Source organism: Pyxicephalus adspersus, chromosome 1, assembly GCF_032062135.1.
Source record: "Pyxicephalus adspersus chromosome 1, UCB_Pads_2.0, whole genome shotgun sequence".
NCBI lineage: Eukaryota > Metazoa > Chordata > Amphibia > Anura > Pyxicephalidae > Pyxicephalus > Pyxicephalus adspersus.
The window spans coordinates 171748526-171768304 of NC_092858.1; the positions used below are offsets into that span (position 1 = coordinate 171748526).

At 38.6% G+C, this 19779-nt stretch overlaps 1 protein-coding gene across 1 annotated transcript in view; it reads left to right on the plus strand.

Annotated features, from left to right (window-relative positions):
- Positions 1 to 19509, plus strand: part of LOC140321640 (interleukin-13 receptor subunit alpha-1-like) — a 25711-nt gene extending 6202 nt beyond the window's left edge. Inside the window, exons 3-14 of the mRNA XM_072398405.1 lie at positions 436 to 580; positions 1809 to 1929; positions 2072 to 2253; positions 6252 to 6382; positions 6966 to 7119; positions 8985 to 9084; positions 10679 to 10860; positions 12098 to 12225; positions 13077 to 13224; positions 13626 to 13722; positions 14511 to 14595; positions 16639 to 19509. Of these exons, the coding sequence (XP_072254506.1) occupies positions 475 to 580; positions 1809 to 1929; positions 2072 to 2253; positions 6252 to 6382; positions 6966 to 7119; positions 8985 to 9084; positions 10679 to 10860; positions 12098 to 12225; positions 13077 to 13224; positions 13626 to 13722; positions 14511 to 14595; positions 16639 to 16761 (1557 nt within the window). The 5' untranslated portion in view covers positions 436 to 474 and the 3' untranslated portion in view covers positions 16762 to 19509. The remainder of the gene's footprint in view (positions 1 to 435; positions 581 to 1808; positions 1930 to 2071; positions 2254 to 6251; positions 6383 to 6965; positions 7120 to 8984; positions 9085 to 10678; positions 10861 to 12097; positions 12226 to 13076; positions 13225 to 13625; positions 13723 to 14510; positions 14596 to 16638) is intronic.
- Positions 19510 to 19779: the final 270 nt, after the last annotated feature.

The window sequence follows — 19779 nt, forward strand, 5'->3', positions numbered from 1 at the left end:
AAAATAATACAATAATAAAATAATCAAAAAAAAAGTATAATAATATATTTATAATGAAATATAAATAATTCTAAATATTGTACATGTATGTAAGGAATGTATCCGACTGAGGGGAGTTTTGAGGTCAACAGATTGATGTTAAATTGTCATCTTAAGCTATGGACTATTGTCTAGGGGCAGTATTGTGGGTGGGGGTAAAGGGGGCAGCACCAAGCCCCAACATTTACAAAATACAAAAGTGTTCCCTTTTCTGGTCATCTCATGTCTGGCAAACATTAAGCAGGGTGTGCTGTGTACGGGATATTAAAGGAAGGCAGAAGATTATTTAAAGCTTAACTCTTGGCATGATATCCAATAATAGCCCCGGTCGGTCTACTAAATTTCCATCAGCTTGATTTTGAGTTCCTTCTTCAGGAAATGTTTTTGGTTTTACAGATTTCCAAATGCTACTATGAATATTATGTACCCAGACACATGGAATTTACAATTCACAAAGGATTGAAGTTACGCATTTTATCATATAAAGTATCTCAGATCAGAGAGATTTGGTATATGGAAAGTTTTATAGTAACACCTGAAGGTAAGTTGTGTTGAGATAAAGTCCCCTACCCTGTGTCTATGTAATAGTTTACTTTCAGACAGGTTGTTCCTCAGTGAAACTCTAGATGGAGCTGTCTGATGAGGGTTGAGTTTACTGCTCTGATTTACTTGTTTGTGTTATCTTTGTTTGAGCTATTGATCCTGTAAACAACATAATTTATATGACAGGTGGTAGGGATAGCCAGGATCAGAGTGGGGACTTAGGGCCCATAACACCTAGATTTCTTGGCACAGTGGCAGTAGTAGCCAGGGGCCCACCAGAGTAGAGCTAAATTACTGAACTTGAATATAAACTGATATGAATGTAAAGTGGTCTACATACTTTTACCTGAAAATACAGGAAAATTGCATTGACTCGAATATAAACCTAAGACACAAAATAAGGCTCCTTACTGCAAACATTCAAACCAGTATAAAATAATGTGAATAAATACATCTATGGTGTATTTTTAAAAACTTTTATTTAAAAGAGGAAAAATTTAAATCACATGGGCTCAGTCTGTTTACCCGACCCCCCTCCCCTTCTTTTGTACAGGTTACAAGTATTTTGTACTTTTGAGTTGGTAATGACAGGTCACTTTCTCAAATTATCTTTTGTGCATTATTGTTGGTAACCAGTAGATGGAGCTATGTCTTCATGTAAAGGTGTAACAAACTCTATTGTTTCTCAACCAGGCTTTCTCCAGAGGTTGCTAAGAGTTCCTTGAACAATGGGCAATTTGTGAGCTTTGTTTAACTGACACCACCGATCTTTTTGGCTATCTGTAAGGGTGACATTGTTCCCAATGGTCGGCAAAATTAGAGGAATTCTTCCCACTGAACACCACACATGTACTGTTCATTGTGAATAAAGTAAGTAGAAGGGGTCCCCTAAAGACCTGAATGCTATTTCAAGGCGTTCCCCCATGATAAAATCGTTGAGAAACACTGCTCCAATGAAAGACAGCAGGAGTTTGTTATGCACTTTAGATGAGGACACGGCACCATCTGCTGGTGATACTCAAGTATAAACCAAAATCTGTTTTCAAACAGCATTTTCAGGTAAAACAAAATTGGTTTTTACTCGAGTATACAGTAATTTTGGGAGAATATTACTGGTACTCAACAGAGATTTTTTTTCTGCTTCTCCTGTGGGCCAGGGTAAATTCAGGCCCATATCTGTACAGGTATAGGAGCATATACTTTTAATGTTAAGCTATATTTTGTAGGGAAACCGGATACAGCCGCTGAGCACTTTTCCTGTGAAATTTTTCTTGTTTCCTATGTGGATTGTTCATGGATGGCCGGCAGAGAAGCCCCAGAAGATACTCAATACCAATTAGTTCTTAGGTAAAACCATCTTATACAAAGCATACATGTGATATCTTTCTGTAAAACAAAACAATCTAATGAGGCATTGCTGGCCTTGGTGTAGCTGCTGACCCACTGAATAAATTGGCTTCTGATTTGGGCATTTTCTTTCTTTCTGCAGGCAGTTCTCTGTGGATGTACCATGTCAGGACTACAGGACAGATTCTTTTGGAAGACAAGTTGGATGTCATTTAAAATCACCGAACATTGATTTTAACACAACTGTCTATGCGCTGGTGGTGGGATGGAGTAATGAGACCTCAGTGCAGTTCCTAGATGCCCTTTTCATACTAAATGATTATGGTAACTTATTTTTTATATATTTATATATAGAATATCTCAAAGTTAGATAGTAGGAAAGTATTTGTATTATCTACTGTATTGCATGAAGCCAAATTCTATTCATTTTACTTGCTTTAAATTTTGTTCATTGATTTTGGCAAGCTGGCTGCAGAGTGGGATATCTTAAGAGCTAAAACACAATGGGCTCTATCTATAAATGATTCCCTTGTCAATTCGCTCTAGATTCATTCGTAATTTTCATTTAGTATCTCCCCTCCTATTGTGTGTTACTTCCTCCACCTCCTAGGTTGTAAACTCCTCCTGTCTTCCTGTCTGTATCTGTCCGTCATTTGCAACCCCTATTTAATGTACAGCACTGCTTAATATGCTGACACTATATAAATCCTGTTTATTTTTATTATTGTTAATAAAAATAATAATAATAACAATTTACACAGCTATCATTTCCTATTGTTATAGCTGTGCACTTTTGAGATTGGCCACTAGGTGGCATAATGAATCATTGGTTTTTTATAGGAACTGAAATGAGAGGTGCAGAGAGATTCAACCATATGTCAGTACATTTCAGACACATTCACAGGGGAATAATTTATACATACAGCCTGATAGTTTGTTTTTATTTTTTTTAAGACCAGACCAGGCATTGAAATAAAAGAAATACTCTTCTTTTTTGATTGATCAGACAGAACTGAAAGTACTTAGGTGCTCTTTTAAGAATATTCACAGTCCTGTGTATAGGACAAAGAAATATGAAGGCTCCACTTCGTCTGAAAGTGCAAATCAATCAAATCAAATCATTGAATCAATCAAATCATGGCAATCTTTATATCATTGGAAAATGTATAGAAGGTCCAAGTTTGTTATCTGCCCTGATGAAGGAGATATAAATTCCTGAAATGCGTCGGCTCTCCTGAAAAATTACTAATAATCCAAGTGTATAAAGATATGGTATAGTATAGTATATATAGTACATTCCCTTGAATCAGGTACTGCACATACTAATGCGGAAGGGTGCTCATGTTCCTTTTATTTTAGCTCAGAGCAAACTTTTTTTAACAGAACTAAATGATGGAAGCAAACAAAAAAAAAAATGTATGTAGATAACATAAACAAAACCACACACAAAAATATAAAACAGCTAAAAATCGGGGCAACAATATTAAACACCAGCTGTGTTCTACAACAAATGCAGAAAATGAATCCAAAGGATTAGTAATAAATTAATTTATTTATTATTTTACTTTGATTTATTTATTTATTTATTTATTTTACTTTAATTTTTTTATTGTTTTTTTATGTATTTATTATTTTGCATTTATTTATATATATTTTATTTATTGAGTGTATTTATTTGTTTATATTTTTTTTTATTTATTTATGTATTTATTATTTTTTAATGTATTTATTTTTTATTTAAATTATTTATTATTTTACTTTAATTAAATTTTTATTTTATTTATTTGTTGTATTTTAATTTTATTTTATTTGAGATCTGGGTCTACATAATCAATATATACAAAGGAACAAGTAAGAAAAATAATAAAAAAATACATTTTTAATTGACCCAACCAAAAGAATAAAAAATGAATAAGAATAAAGCCAATCTCAAGATGTGAGGGATATTTATTAAAATCTGAAAGAGACTTTCTGAGCAGCGGACAGAAGAGAAACAAATAATAAATCTCCTTTATGAGAACAAAGCACTTAAAACCCGACAACATTCTAACCCTTCTCCAATCTTTATAAAAACATCAAAACATTTTCGCCTTCAGTTTGGATTTAATGCTGCTGTTACTTTTCATAGATTTCTTTTTCAGCGAAGGAAAGATTTGCAATCACCGTTCTAAATCTTTACAGTCATATCTTTTTGTTTACTCCTTCCAAAAGATATTGGGCTGGAGAGGCTACTTCAAGAAAGCTTTTACGAATAAGGAAGATAAATTTTGGATGGTTATAAAACAACTTTCAAAGTCTACCACTGAAGTTTTATGTTCATCTGAATTCAAGCTCACAGCTCGTGTAAAGCTTTGGTTTAGGATTAAGGAGTCAAGAGTTTTTTTAATTCTCAGAACAATATATAAGGCATAATACGTGACAAAACACAAACACGATGATGGTAGTTTTATGGAATTATTTATTTACCTGTCTTGAGAGAAGCTCTGAATATAAGTGAGGGAATGCAAAACGTGGAGATGTTACGGGTGGCGTCCCCTGGCAGGTAAGCCGGGAATCTAAGCCGGAATGATGGGCCGGTGACCCTAGGGGCCACCAGACTACTGTACTGCAAGGAGGTCACCCCAGGCTCTACCCACCAGGGATCAGATGGCTTCAGAGTAAGAATGGCTATCAAGCAGGAACACAGAGAGCCAAGGAGAGATTGTTAACCAAGTTAGGGCGGATAGCAGACAAGGCAAGGTCAGAGCCAGAACAACAAAATGGAGAACAAACTGGCAAAGTGGCAGAAAATACACAGAAGATGCAGCAACCTAAGCATGGAAGTGGGGAGGTAAAAAAGGCCTGGCAACCAACGGCAGGATGGGATTGAACTCCGGAAACAATCCCCTCATTGTCTGCAGCACATTCCCCAGAATCCCATCCAGCTGTGCACAACCTCAGGGGATGCCCAGGACGGTGGAAACTTCACAGCTAAAGGGATGCAAGGGATGCTCAAGGTTTCTGAACAGACGATCTGTGGGTGGAGTGATAACAGGAGAAAACATGTGAATGAGAAGTGTGTGCTGAATATATAGGTATATAGGTAAAGCAGTAGGTGTAGATACAATAGGAAGAAGATTGGTTCTGTAGATATAAGTGTGGTGTTACCATGCCTGGTGTAAAGGCCAGGAATGTACTGAGGGAAGGGTCATGGATGGAAGAGAACAAGACAAAGGACAGAAGGCATGGTCAACTCATGTCCTTATTTTAATATTGGAAATACTTTTGTTGACACATAAGGACCATCAGTGGGTCGCCCTCAAGGTTGGATGTAAATCTAAGACCTTTTATGATGGCCAAGAAGAGTGACCCAGATGGTAAGTAATGAAAAGAAAAAAAGTCCTTCCTTCAGAGTTTTCCAAGTTGCCCAGAACACAGACCTTGGTTGGTTTCTAGAGTTGTCATTCTTCCATATTTCGCTGCTCATTGCGTTTACATTCGTCCATCGGGGGGAATAGCTGTTGACTTTGGAAGATGATAATTGCATATTGGTATTGATGCTGTTTAACTTGCTTAAAGTGGAGCTATGTACTATATGTATCCCAGGAGGCTGTTGGTTTCCCATTCAGTCTTGCTGTGGGCTGCTCCTTCTGTGCATGCCTGATCCGGGAAAGTACGTCGCCCAGTCTTGTGCCTGCGTAATGCTAAAATTGGTTTATGCAAGAAGAAGAACCTGGAAGAACACAAAGAAGATGTTGGTACCGCGCTGTCCTGTCCTCCTTCTTCAGGACAGAGGGTGCCCCCATCTTCTTCTGGGTTCTTCTTCCTACATCACCCAATCTCGCACTGCACAAGCGTGAGATCTGCTGACGTACTTTCCTTCATCAAGAATGCACAGAAGGAGCAGCACACAGCAAGACTGAATGGGAAACCTTGGGATAAGTACATCACAAATCCAAGGAGGCTGACGGTTTCCCATTTAGTCTTTACTGCTATAGATCTGAAGATGGAAAGTGGAGAGTTTACCCCTTCAAATTAAAAAAAAAGTATTTATAACATAAAATATCAAAAAGGTTATCCACCACTGTAATATATAGAATGTGTCACATGTAATGTATAGAATGTGGTATTAGGTCCACTTTAATATCTGTATAAATGGATAAGAAGTAGGCATAAACCTAAAGATGCAAATTATGAAAGTACCATTAGGTTGACATGGTTTGGGAAAGTAAAGAATATGTAACAAAAAATAAATGAATGTGAGCAAATAAATAAATCTGTTTCCTATTTTTTGTATTGCTGCACTGTTTCTGGATTGATGAGTAAAATCTTTCTGTTTCCAGAAATTTTAGAGCCCCCAAGAAACATAGATCTGAATTACAGTTCAACAGACCTTGAAATCACCTGGGAGAAGCCAAAAACACACGACAGATCAGGCACACATTGCTTCATATACAGTATCAATATCAATGGGGTAATATTTATTTTTTTACTTATTTTAAGTTAACAGAATAATTTCTTGAAAAACACTGATGGTTTCATCGTGGGCGTCTTTCTAAACTTAACCACTAGGTGGTGATGTGTCCAGTCCAATCCAATCAGACACAGCACCGCCCAGTGGATGGACTGAGAATGACATCTCCTAATAAACCAAAGTATCCAAATATTTTCCAATGTCCATATGATAATTTTTAAGTACATTTATTTATTTCAAGTTAACTTTTAAATATTATGGCCCATTTTTTTTTGCATAGAATAAAAAATAGTAAGTTTTAGGGATGGATAAAACGCCAGGCTTTGTCCCTGTTGGTGATTTTTCCCTTTAGAAGTAGCACTGGTGGAGAATCTCTCCAGGGAAGACATCGTTAAGACATGTTTTAATATTAACAGGAAAAGTTGACAATATTTTATTTCCTGCTGTATCTTCCTGCCCTAGTCCTGGTACCACTGGGACAGGAAATCTGTAAAAGAGCTTCCATAATGATTTCCTTTTGACAAAATGAAGTCTGTACATAAAAAATGTGGCCATGCTTTATACTGAGCTCATTCTATTTCAGAACATTACAGGTGGAATAAAAGGAAACTCTTACAGGACAAACAAATTGCCTCTAAATGAGAATGTCAATGTATCCATGAGGGCAAAATGGGACCTGAGCAATGGCTGCTCAAAAAACAGAAAGTGGAGTCGGTGGAGTGAACCACATATTTTTGGCAAGTAATACCAATGGATTTGTTTTATAAATGCTCTCAAAGACTGGAGAAGATAGACTATCATGGGATAACCTGGGTGATCCAACAAACCTGGATAAATCAGGTCCAGTGAGTATGACAACACTGAAGGAAGCCTATACTGGAAGCATACAGAGGTGCCCATTGCACCTAATTTCAAATACTACTTGTCTGATCTGAATGCTATTCAGAGGCTTAATTAGGCCACTAATTAGACCAATATGCAGATCAGGACTTTAATGGCTGCAGGTCCATGACTCAGGAATGAGTAGATCCAAAGAAAGTCAAGCAATAAGCCCATGTACATAGAGCTCACCAGTATCTTTTAGAACAAATGTCCCCTAAAGTCCATGTCTATTGTATTTTTTTGTAATGTCAACCAGTTGGTTTGAGTTAGCTAAAAGTTGACCACACTAGAGAAAAGCAAACATTTAAAACTTCTCAAAAGTATAAAATTTGGAATTTCCCAATGGGAATTGTATACAGAACAGCCAATGATGCAAAATTGTGTGAGACAGTGAGTGAGGCTCCCATAGGGTCAAACCCACCTACTTCAAAAAAGGAGAATAACATGGTTGTACCTGGTGGACAAGCTAAGGGTGCTGAGCCAACAGCAAAGATAAATAATGCAAAAACCGCTTTCTTCCAAAATGATGTGGGGAATGGGACATGCCAGACACTAGAATTTGGATTTGGCACAGAAAATCCCAACTGATGACATTTGGCCAGAATTATGATTTTGCAGATTTCGGGAGTCAGCTGTAGATCATATCAGTTATGCAGGGAGTGCTGAATAATTGCCTGATTCCCAGTATTGTTAAGGCATCCAATATACATGAAAATACTTTACTAAGGATAATAATATAACAATATAATAACCCCAGTGCTCTGCTCCTGTGTATGGAAAGCCTTGATCAGGGATGATCATGGTTTTGGACAAGAAAGTGGAGATAGAGATTGAAATGGAGATTGAAAATGCACAGAATTCCAGCTCTCACCATCCCCTGCCATTGGGTCTTTTTATTAAAGCGGAGAGAGCATACATTTTCATCAGTGAATCTGGGTGATCCAGCAACCCTGGAATGGATTTCTTAAAAGTTATTTGCTAGCAAATTTGTTAGCAAATATTTTGAATCCTGTATCAGATCCATTCCAGGTTTGCTGGATGACCCAGCTTTACTGATGAAAGTGTATCATCCTATTACTAAATCAGATCCATTGTGTCATTTGGGACACTAGAAAAAATGAGGACCATGAACAATTTCCCAGATTTTACACCCTAAAACCAACCCTACCCTTGATGATTGGTCAATGAAGCGTCTACCTTTACCCAGGGGGAACTGAATGTGTCAATGACAGCTGGGATTGAAAGTCACCAGCCATGCAAAGAGTTAACTGATCGCTTTAAGAAGACGACAGTGGAAGTTGATAGTGGAAATCATGCTGAAAATGTAATTACACATTTTGCAGATAGGAATTAATTAATGCATTATGGAAATAAAAAAGGAATTACTTCCCTATGTAAAGTTGCACATTACTTAAAAAAAACAATATGGAAAGTTTTGGGGCTGGGCAGGGCTGGATGGGGCGGGGTCAGTCTTGACTTTTTATGAAATGTCAAAGTTTGCATGCACAATATTTCAACTGCTTTTAATTCTGGATATATTCATCCTTTTACTTTATCACATGATATAAAAAAACTAAATTATAGGCTCAACTACTTTGTTCCTGTTTTGTTATTTCTTAAAATTCCTTTTCTGCAAAGAAAGGATTTTGGCACAGGTTCAGGAAAACACAAAATTGATGATAATAAGAAGAATGTTTTTTTTTTTTTTTTTTTGCTGCAGAATACTTCTCCTGTGTGATTTATGACATCTCCAGTATGAAATTTTCATGGAACTTCGGCACAGAAGTCCCAGGAGATACCCGGTTCTCCTTGATTCTCAGGTAAAATCATTGCTCGCAATTATTCATGCAGTAAGCTTCTTTTTATGCTGCCATTCCAGTAAGAACTTTTTTGGGGTATTTTCACAGGAGAGATTTTTCTTAATTTATTGTCCAAACAAGGGGGTAAATATTCCCAGAAGGTGCACAAATGACAAATCAAAACACTCAAGGCATTCTTCCCCAGCTGTCCAAAATGTAAAAAAGAAAAAAGATTATAGGAGAGAAATAGCAGAACAAAAATCTGTACTCCAGCCCTATCTTTGGATTCATGCCCTCCATTGTGGCAATTTTTTGATTCAGAATAGGGTGGTATAAAGTCACTAAATTCACTCTCCATGATTTACTAATAGTCTGTGAGAGTTTACAGACCTGTAACCTGGACAGTTATGAAAACCTAAATCTCTTGTAACATCATGATCCTTCCTCCTTTTCCTGGGGGTTGGTAGTCCTTTAAAGTTTGGTAGTACTGTGAAGCCTTTCATAGGCCTATCATAGGCGTGCCAATGATAGGCAGAGGTGTGCCCATAACCGGCAAGGGTGTGCCCATGACAAATTTGACTTAGTGAATGCTGCTGGGTTTCATTCAGCTCTAAAGACTGGCTGTAAGGCCTTGGGTCAGATGCCAATGCTTAACCAGATGTGATTCCCCAAGCACTGCTCTCTTCACCAGTATCCAAGCCCCCACTCAGAGGTTATTTGTGCCATCCCAGTACTTGGTTGTCCCAGGACATGGATATGCAAGGAATCGCCTCTGGAGTACAGGAATGGCAAATGACTAGTATGCCCACTTGGCAGGCAGGTCCACAGTATTAGCAAAGGTGGCATGAGTCCAATTCATAAGGTGTCAGCAGTTCTGAAAACAGAGCCAGGATTTTACAACGACTAGCCAGGCGAGGTATCCGAAGGGTCAAGAACTCTGTAGATCAGAACACAAGCAGAAGTTGGTCATGGTGGCAAAGAGGCAGAAGGCCAAACATAGCAAGGTTCAGTAACAGGTATCTAAGAGCAATGCCCCCCCTAGCAGGTCAGAAACTGACCATTATCAAGGGCAATGAGCCTCTGGTCTGAGCTGGAATAAATACTGGGAAGTGATTGACAGGAAGGGTGGGGGTTGTAAGGTGCAGCAACAGTCAGAAATGCACAGATCTCCTTCAATGTTGTGCGCCCCACTGGGACCAACAGGTGACATATTGCCGAAAGAAACTATAGAAGCAACACACTCTGCAGCGGGAGGCTCTAGAAGGCAGAGTGACTTTTGTATGTCGTCGTGTGTCACCATGAGATTGAACAGAGGGGCAAATATTGACACTGGCGACATCTGCTGGTAGAGGAAAAAAATAGGGTAGGGAGTGTCAGTGCAAAATTAAGGTAAGCAATGAACATAAGCTTTGTTTTTTTCTCCTACAGAACGTTGAGCTGGTAGAAAGAAGATTGGTGTCTTTCTGTGGAAGAAATAAATTATTGTAGGGAGCATTGAGAAAATAAAATAGCATTTGTATCTTATCTTTAACTTTTTGATTTAGGAAGATGAAGAGTAAAAGCTATGAATCTTCATAAATATATATTTAACAGTTGTGTTTTATTTTGCCATCAGTAAGAAGAAAATGAAAATAACATGCCAAGACTATCAGACGGATTATTTAGGGAGACAGGTTGGATGCATTCTAAGATCTCCAAACGTTAGTTTTGAAAGAACGGTTTGTGTGGATTTGGTGGGACATAATAATAAAACATTAGTTCGATCTATAAGGGGCTGCTTTAAACCCAATGATCTCGGTAAGTTTACTAATAGAATTGTTCACATTATGTATAATTTAGAGGTGATAAATAGGAACTAGTGATCGGTGAATCTGCCTTAAGAAGTCTGAGGTTGTATCTTGTAAAATTTGGTAAAATTTGCTAATTTAGTATGGGGTATATTTGTTTTTCATAAGGCCAACATTGAAAATGTATAGAAAATTTGTGAGCAGACAAATTTTCTATACATTTTCATTTTTCAATAAAATATATTTGTCTATTATCTTCTTTTACACAATGCTAAGCATGCACAGGGGATTTCTCGACTATTCCATTAGAGCTAATATGAAGCCTACAAATGATCTACAAAATAATAAACATGTATGAGTGCAATCGTAGATTTTGGAATTTTTGGAGGGGAGCACCAATAGATAATGATGCACAACAATGGGTCTTGGGGTACCAGCATCTTTTGGAGCTTAGATTTAGAATATACAATTTGTTGTGAAGATTAGAAATAAAATGGCCTTTCCACAAGAAAAAATCCCAATCAACAATTTTTTGGTTGCATTTGGGACAGTTGCGTCAATATATATCAGGTCCATGCATTCAGAAGAAAATAATGGTACTGTATGAATGTTCTAAGCATCGTTTTAAATTGGGTCTTTTTCTATGTTTTGTTGATGGTGCATCTACAAAGTCAAAGGCAAAGTTGGCACTGTAATATTTTAGTTGCAAAACCACGACTAAAGTTGGAATGTTTTTTTAATTTTGTATCATTGAAACCAGCTCTATTATTGCATTGGAAGGATGAGTTTGTGGGTCAATGAATCAATGGATACCAATACTAGGGCTCTGGTGTTTCTCAAAAATGTTTTGTATGCTATATGCCAGTGTTTCTCAACCAGGGATCCTCTAGAGGTGGCTGGGAGTTCCTTGAGAAATTAGCAAATTGCACCTCTCAGGTTCCCTACACTGACCCCAATTTTTGGCTATCTGTAATGGTGACATTCTTCCCAATGGCCAACATTGTAAGAGGAATTCTTCCCACTAATCACCACACTAATATACTGTGAGCTGTAAATATAGTAATCAGAGGTGGGGTTCCCTGAAAGGTTTTTCAAGGGTTCCTTTGTGTTGCTGCGATGTGTGTTGTGGGTGGGTTGGGTTGTCTACAATGACATTATTCAAATTTCTAGTTTGATTAACTTAAATACATAAAATATGTAAATCCTGTGAGAATCGTGTGTACCAATAGAGCCCTTTGTGTTTCCAGTGATTTTAGATCCTCCAAGGATACATGTGAGTTATAACTCAACTGACCTTGAAATGACTTGGGAGACACCAAAAACACACAGCAATGTCAGCGAGCATTGCTTTATATACGGCATTAATATAAATGAGGTAATGTTATCTATTTTTATGGTTTTAATTACTATTGGGGGTATGTATCGGACCAGTCTGCCAACTGAACCGTACATGCAGGACATTTCTAGGTGAGCCATTTAGGGTCCACCTAGTGATGGGGTGCCAATTCAGTCCCCATACCCCCTCCAGATGGTCCCTGTGTAACCCAAAGCTATCTGCTCCCCCCAAATGTAGATTGGTGCATGGAAGTGTGGTATAGTGACCATGATGAAGCTGCCAATTGCCTCTGCCCATTGAGGGAGGAAGGGGAGCAGCACCTTTCTTCCTCTGGATCAACTATGTCCATAGGGTTTTTATCAGGGACGTTTATTTCCTGGTGGTTGAACTTGATGGACTTACCGTATGTCCTTTTACAACATAAATACTTGTGTAGCTACGTAACCTTTGGGGATGGGTGGCTAGGGTGCCAAACCACCCAGAAATGGACCAACTTGTCCGTCTAAAAAGAATGAGCGCAATGCTCTTGGTAAATTGCATGTATTGTAAAATAAAAAAATCCCAATAGATAAAACTGACCTCACAGCCCACTATGATATAAATGTAACTCATTTTACGAATTTTAGATTTAGCAATAATTTGTTACTTACAGAATTGTTAATTGGCTCCATTTGACATAACAAATCATTATTTAATATCATTCTCACCCAAAATTCATACAACTTTCACCTTAAAGTTCAATTGGCAATAACAGTTACCTTTATATTCTTTTTTTTAAATTGAATTTTTTCACATTTTTTCATGCTAGTAGAAAAGTATAAAGCCTTTGCACCATATATATATATATATATATATATATATATATATGATTATTTGTATTTTGTTTTCAGGCAATTATAGAGAATATAAAGGGGAAATCCTACATAACAAGTAGATTGCATTTGAATGAGAAACTTCAGATATCCATGAGGGCAAAATGGGATGAACGCTGCTCGAGTAATAACAAGTGGAGTGGATGGAGCGATCGGCTCAGAATCGGTAGGAAATAATTGTGAGAACATTAATGTCCTATCCGGTGTAATAAAAATAATCTGCATGATAGTCTATGTTTGTATGATAATCATACAGACCCGGCAGGACCCCAGTCTCCAGCAAATCCTTGTCAATTTTTTTTGGAAAAAATCTAAATAATGAGACTTATAAAGGCCATTTGGTGCAAGAACAGGTCCAGGATAAGTGAAATAAGTTTTTAAAACCCTCAGGAGCCTTTCAAAGGCAGTTAAATCCGTGTACCACCACCAAACCATATTATTTGATCGATTGATTACAATTGGTTTCCAAAATCCAAATTATGGTGGCTTTACAGCACCCCTGGCAAAATTATACATTTTTTCTTTGGTTCACTGTTTTCTATCTTCTTCATATTTTCTTCTCCCCAGGGCCCAACTCCACACATTTTGCACAAAATATCTTCCTGATTGTCCTGGGAATAGTTGCAGCTGCTCTTCTGTTCTTCCTCAGATTCTTATGTTACAGGTGAATCCCAAACTCTGCCTTATTCACTGATAATATTCATATATATATTAATATTCACTGATAGAGAAATATGCGGCATGTGCTTTTTCTTGCAGCCCTCTTGGTATTTTTGCCTAATGGGTTATATATTTGTGCCAATGCTTTGTGTAGGATGGCAATTGTTCTTGTTTGAGAAGTGTTGGTGGTCCCCATAGCTGGGACAAGGCTCTCCTAAGGAGATAACAGCTCAGCCCTGCATAGTGCAGGAGGCAGCCAGGGGAATGCTCTTGCCTTAATTGCACTCCCTACACCAGTATAGTCGCCAACGAAGGTGCTTCTTCTGCTCTATACCTGGTGAATGCCATATTGCTGTATTAATCCATTTCTTCTGCCTCTTGAGCTCTGTACAATCCATTGCCACAGGTAGAAATGTCTGCCCTGTCTGTGAGTTCGCTCAGGGCTTCTCCCCCGTTACCATAAAGCATGCTACTAACTAGAGATAGTCAATGTGATGGCAAACATTCAACTGTAATGCAAATCGGTTCATGCAAAGTTCACTTGAAACTGAGCCAATTAATTACTACCTGCAGGATGTGATTGGGTCAAGTCAGTTCAATTTGCATGAAATTTGAATTTGATTTGTATACAACATACAATTTTTTTTTAATCTAATTAACCATCTCCACAACTAACTATCATTTAGCAATGGTGTCCCCATTTATAAATAGTTATGGGAGTTAGAGGTTTTCTTGTTGTCGTCATTTTGATCATGTGCATGTTAGAAATGTTGTGTAACTTTTATTTTTTAGGTTTCAGATCTCAAAAAGGTTTTTTCCATCAATACCAGAACCAGCGGCAAAATTATTTGATCATTTTGAAGAGAATGGATTGTCAGTAAGTGCTTTTTATATTTCAGCAGTAATAGGACTAAAAAATGGAATACAAGCCGAATCTAAAGCAAATGCCAATATATTTGGGGAGATCAGTATTAGGAGACATTAAGCTCAATACAAAAGGCTTTAACACAAGGAAAGATTCTTTGATTTACCCATGTGACTGTAATTTTCTAATTTCTAATTGGACTGAATTGAAAATAACTGTCCCTTTATAAAAATAAGGATAGGGATATTTATGTATTATCTCTAGCTTCTTGTCACTTTAACTCTTCTGAGCAAAAGTGTTAGTGTCAAAAAAGTCCCCTTGGCTCCAAGCCATTGACACCTACATCTTCAGAGCTACCTCCATCATTGCTTTGTCCATGACTGCTGTCAGCTGGTGTCGGAGTTCTGGGGTGGGAATTAAGACCTAGCGCCCAATAGCACTACATCAAAGGAGGAGCCTAAAATGCTCCTCCCTACTCTAAATCAGTTTTTGCTCGACCCTTTTATCATGGGGGAACTCTTGAAATAACTTTCAGGTCTTCTGGGAACTCCTACTATAATTACTATATCCACAGCTCACAGTACATGGTGCATGGTGGTCATGGGGAAGAATTCCTCTTACATTGCTGGCCATTGGGCAAAATGTCACCCTTACAGATAGCCAAAAACATCATTGGTGTCAATTAGACTGATCCAAGAGGCAAGCATTGCTCAAGGAACCCCCAGCAACCTCTGGAGGAAACCTGGTTGAGAAACTTTGCTATAAAGCAGCATAATTGTCCACTGGCTGTGCCCGAGGGGATTAGGGGATCCCTGTAAAGTTGATTTTTTCCAGTAACAATGAGTACGCACAGTGTCCATGTTGTTCTATAGAAAGGGGAGGAGGAGACTGAGGGAGCGGCATGCCATTGTACTTTCTTCCCTGGACTTGTATAGTGGTCATTCCCCATCAGCTGTCCATGGTTCTGCCCTGATGGATATGTGTTTAACGTCAGGTGACCACTGTGACAACAGATTCTCACCTGATATGACCACTCGTGATGGGCGAGAATCCTCTGATGTGTGTACATAGCCTCACCTACCTGAAAATCATTGCAAACCATGAGCACCCATTCACAGCAACAATCAATTGGCAGTGGCTTCTTTTAGCAAAGTAATGCAGAACTTTCTCAGCAATGTTTGGGGAACATGACATACGGTCAAGATTTAACTTGGCCTCGAAATTTCCCAAATCCTAATGAGTGAAAATCTATGGGATAGAATATTAATAAGTCCAATTCATGGAGACTCACTCCCCAGTTCACAAAACCCAAAGGGTTGCTGCTGATGTCTTGGTGCTCAATGCCAAAATATACCTTCAGAGGTCTTGTGGATTTCCTTAATGGGCCAAAGCTGTATTGGCAGTGCAAAATTAGCCAGGTGGTTTTATTGTGGCTGGCCAACGTACAATATGCAACCATACTTAATACATACACAGGCTTGACTTTTTATTGTGCAATTGTTCACTGAAGTTATAGGACTTTTTTGCTTCTTCCTACAATGAAAGTCCATAAATTATTTTATTCATTGGGAGCATTGCTCTCCCTGTAAGAATAAAGCTCCACTCTGGGTTGCTGTTGAATTTGCCCATGGAGTGGTTGGGGAGAAATAAATAGGTAGAAATACTTTGTTTCCCACACCTTCTGATGCTCCACAGATTGGGGGAGGCTTTTACTGTCCTCCTGTATAATGTAGGACTGCTGGTTCTGTATAGCTGGGCAGGAAAGTAAATCAGATTCATGGATTAGATGATTGGAGAGAAGGAAATGTATAGGAGTAAGAATTAGGTCAGCATTTTGATTAATTTCTTCAACCCTTAGTGGAATGAACGTTTAACTTGCGCTGCATGGGGGATATCACTGCCCTGGGTAAATTTACCAGCAGTGAAGAGTTGGGCTTTAAGCGTAATTGTTCTAGAAGTATTTGTACTAAAACATGTTTAGTATGTGTTCAACCCCCCTAAAGGTCCCTATCTAAAATCTTTTATTCATTGTGTATAACAACATTTTTCTTTCAGGAACAGAATATGATGGAAATGGAAAGAAGACAAGAAGACGAGGATTGTGTTAGTTTACACATAATGGAAATACCTCCAATGGAGCAATACGTTAATACAATGATGGCCAGGGGTTGTTCTTGATCCTGGATTGTTAAATTACCGAGTAGGCCTGATTTATTAAAGCTCTCCAAGATTGGAGAGGATACACTTTCATCAGTAAAGCTGGGTCATAATCAATTTTTGCAGAATCACCCAGCTTCACTAATGAAAACGTATACTCTCCAGCCTGGGAGAGTTTTTATCAGGCACATAACACTTTATATAGAAGTTTAGAAGGTTCTGCTTTCTTATATGGTGCTAAGATCTTTGAAGAACAGGAACCATGCTTAATTTTGCAAGGAAGGCTGTCCACCACCATGATGGATCAATAGAAAAATGGGGAAAAAGAAAAATAATTAATGTTGTCTCAATAAAGTTCAGACTCCCTCCTGAACATGTAGGCAGTTATGACCCTAAGCGCCTGCTTTTCCTGGTTTATTGTGCATTACTGCTCCCATCAGCCAAGTGTCCTTGGTGACCCCCATGTCTCCCGTGTCTCCTGTTTCTTTCCTGTGTCTATGGTGACCCCCCGTCACCCGTGCCTATTTTCTGGCTTTTGGGTACTAGGCCCCTGGCTCTTTTTCTGACCTGTTTGCTGCATGCCATGACCTAGGCTAATATTGACTAGTCTTTTGCTCACTGATTTTGTAACTCACTCTGTTCTTCCCTCTTGTGTGCCCAAGGACTGAAACCTGGTAACAGTCTGCAGCCCAACACTCTCACCAGTAAAGGTTCTACAGAAAACCAGGCTGATACTTAGACTCTGCGCCTTGGCTTTTCTAAGGGCTCACACCTCCACCTAGCAGAACACAGCGCCCCCAGTTGGTTCCATAGAGAAATACCTCATAATGAAAATACCCAATACACCACATGATCTTTTCCGTTTGTTTTGTGACTTTATGTGCTGATATAATTCACAGGAAGACAACAAAAACAAAGTGATTAAAAGTTCTAAAGAAGACAACCAAAGCATCACCAATGAGGTGTGATGTTCCCCTATGGACCTCATGGAAATATCACATTTATATTGCAAGGAACATTGTTGGACTTTGAAACCTAACCAATTGGACCATTTCTTGATGGTAGCATGGCCAAACAAATGGGTAGTTTTATTATGAGACCCAGAGGAGAACAATAGAAAGCAAAAAATCCCCATTACCTCTTCATCTTTGGGCAGTACAAATAAATATGACTGGTATATTCAAACATGTTTTAGGGAGAACTCCAATGAAGACCCAACAATTGCTTTTAGTATGGACCAATGGTTCCTCCAGAGGTTACTAGGGGTTCCTTAAGCAATGAGTAGTTTGAGCCTCTCCATTCAGTTTAGGTGACACCAATGATCTTTCTGGATATTTGTAAGGGTGACATTTATCAAGACGGCCAGCAATGTTAACGTGTAAAAATAGAAAACACACATAAAACTCAATATTTTTGTTTTGTTGGATAGAGAAAAGAACAGATGATATTGCTGACCAACAGCTATACAAGGCCACTGCCAGAAGTAATGAACAGACATTACTTGTTACAGATCCTTCGGGGTCCAGGGGATCTGTGCCCTCGTCTTTATCATCCACCGCGCACCCTTTACTTCCTGTCTGAGTCATGTGACTCCCTGAGAGCTGCCCATCTACCCCACAGGACCAGAATATTCCACAGACATGTTTCATCTGCTGGCAGAAATGTGAACACCATCTGAGCTACCTCTGTTCCAGCACTCCCTCTGGTGGTGGGTTATGTTACCTGCTGGTCACTTAATCTTCATTTGCCACATGACCTCCCCTATAAAAGGAAGTCACTGGCAATAGGATGCTGTCTAAACAAGGAGTTACTCTAGGCTCTGCTTCCAGATTCCTGTCTGCATTTCCCTATCCTGTTTATAACCATTTGGCATACCGACCCTGGCTCTGTCTAAATTACCCCTGATTGCCGCCTGCCCTGACCTTTGGCTCACCCGACTACTTTCTTTCAGTCTTGTGCCACGCTTTTGGCTTATTCAGTTAGCAGTTACTAGCCCCTGTGTGTACAGGGCCACAACCTGGGCACCGCCTCCCAAAGTCCATTACCCCTTGCAGGGTTTGCTGGTAAAGCCAAAGGCTGGTGTCTTAGACCCTGCACCCCGTACACATTACGGGCACACAGGCTGGTAACACAGAGGGTCCACCACCCCACCCGTGACATTACTTCTCAGTATGGATGTGGCACTTTCCCCTCGATATGATATGACAGTGATGGTGCTTGGTTATTGGCTGCTCAACCCAGTCCCATTGTGGTAGAAAGAGATTTCTCACCCCGGTGTGATGGAGAAGTGACAATCAACAGCAATCAATTTATTACAATTCAGTTCCCACTTCCACCACTTCCGTATGTGTTAGATTTTTTCTTTATTGGGGAAAATTTGTCCAATGGATTTTGCACTTACCAGACATTTTTATATTATTTGTGGACTTACTACACATTATTCTTACTACTGTGGAATCTTTTGCTCAAAGTGTAAAATACACATTGTTCACATTTTGTTGCTTTTAACAGAGAAGATTGGGCAGAAGATCTGGGCCGAAATCATGCAGATGTTGTCAGCTACGTTTTTTTAAATAGGCACCTAAGTGACCTTCAAATGCACAAAAGCACTTTATGGTTGAAAATCATAATAAGAATAAAGGAAATTTATATTTAATGTTGTAATGACTGCGGGCTGTATAACTTATTCAGTAGTAGAATATATGCTATGACAAAAATGCATTCAAATGCTTTATTTTAATAAAAGATCCAATTGCTTGAATTTTTTAATTTATGTGTATATATGTTTAGTGTCAGATGTAATATGATACAGACTAGTTCAATATTTTTATACACTATATATATTACTATAGGTATCCTTGCCAATGCAAGGAATCTACAATAGGCAGGGGCTTATTATAGGCATTCCACCAATACCAGGTACCTAACATGGGAATTCCACCGAAACCAGGAACTTACAATAGGTATCACACCAATACCAGATATTTACATTCCACAGATAGGAGGGACCTAACATAGGCATTCTACCAATACCAGGTA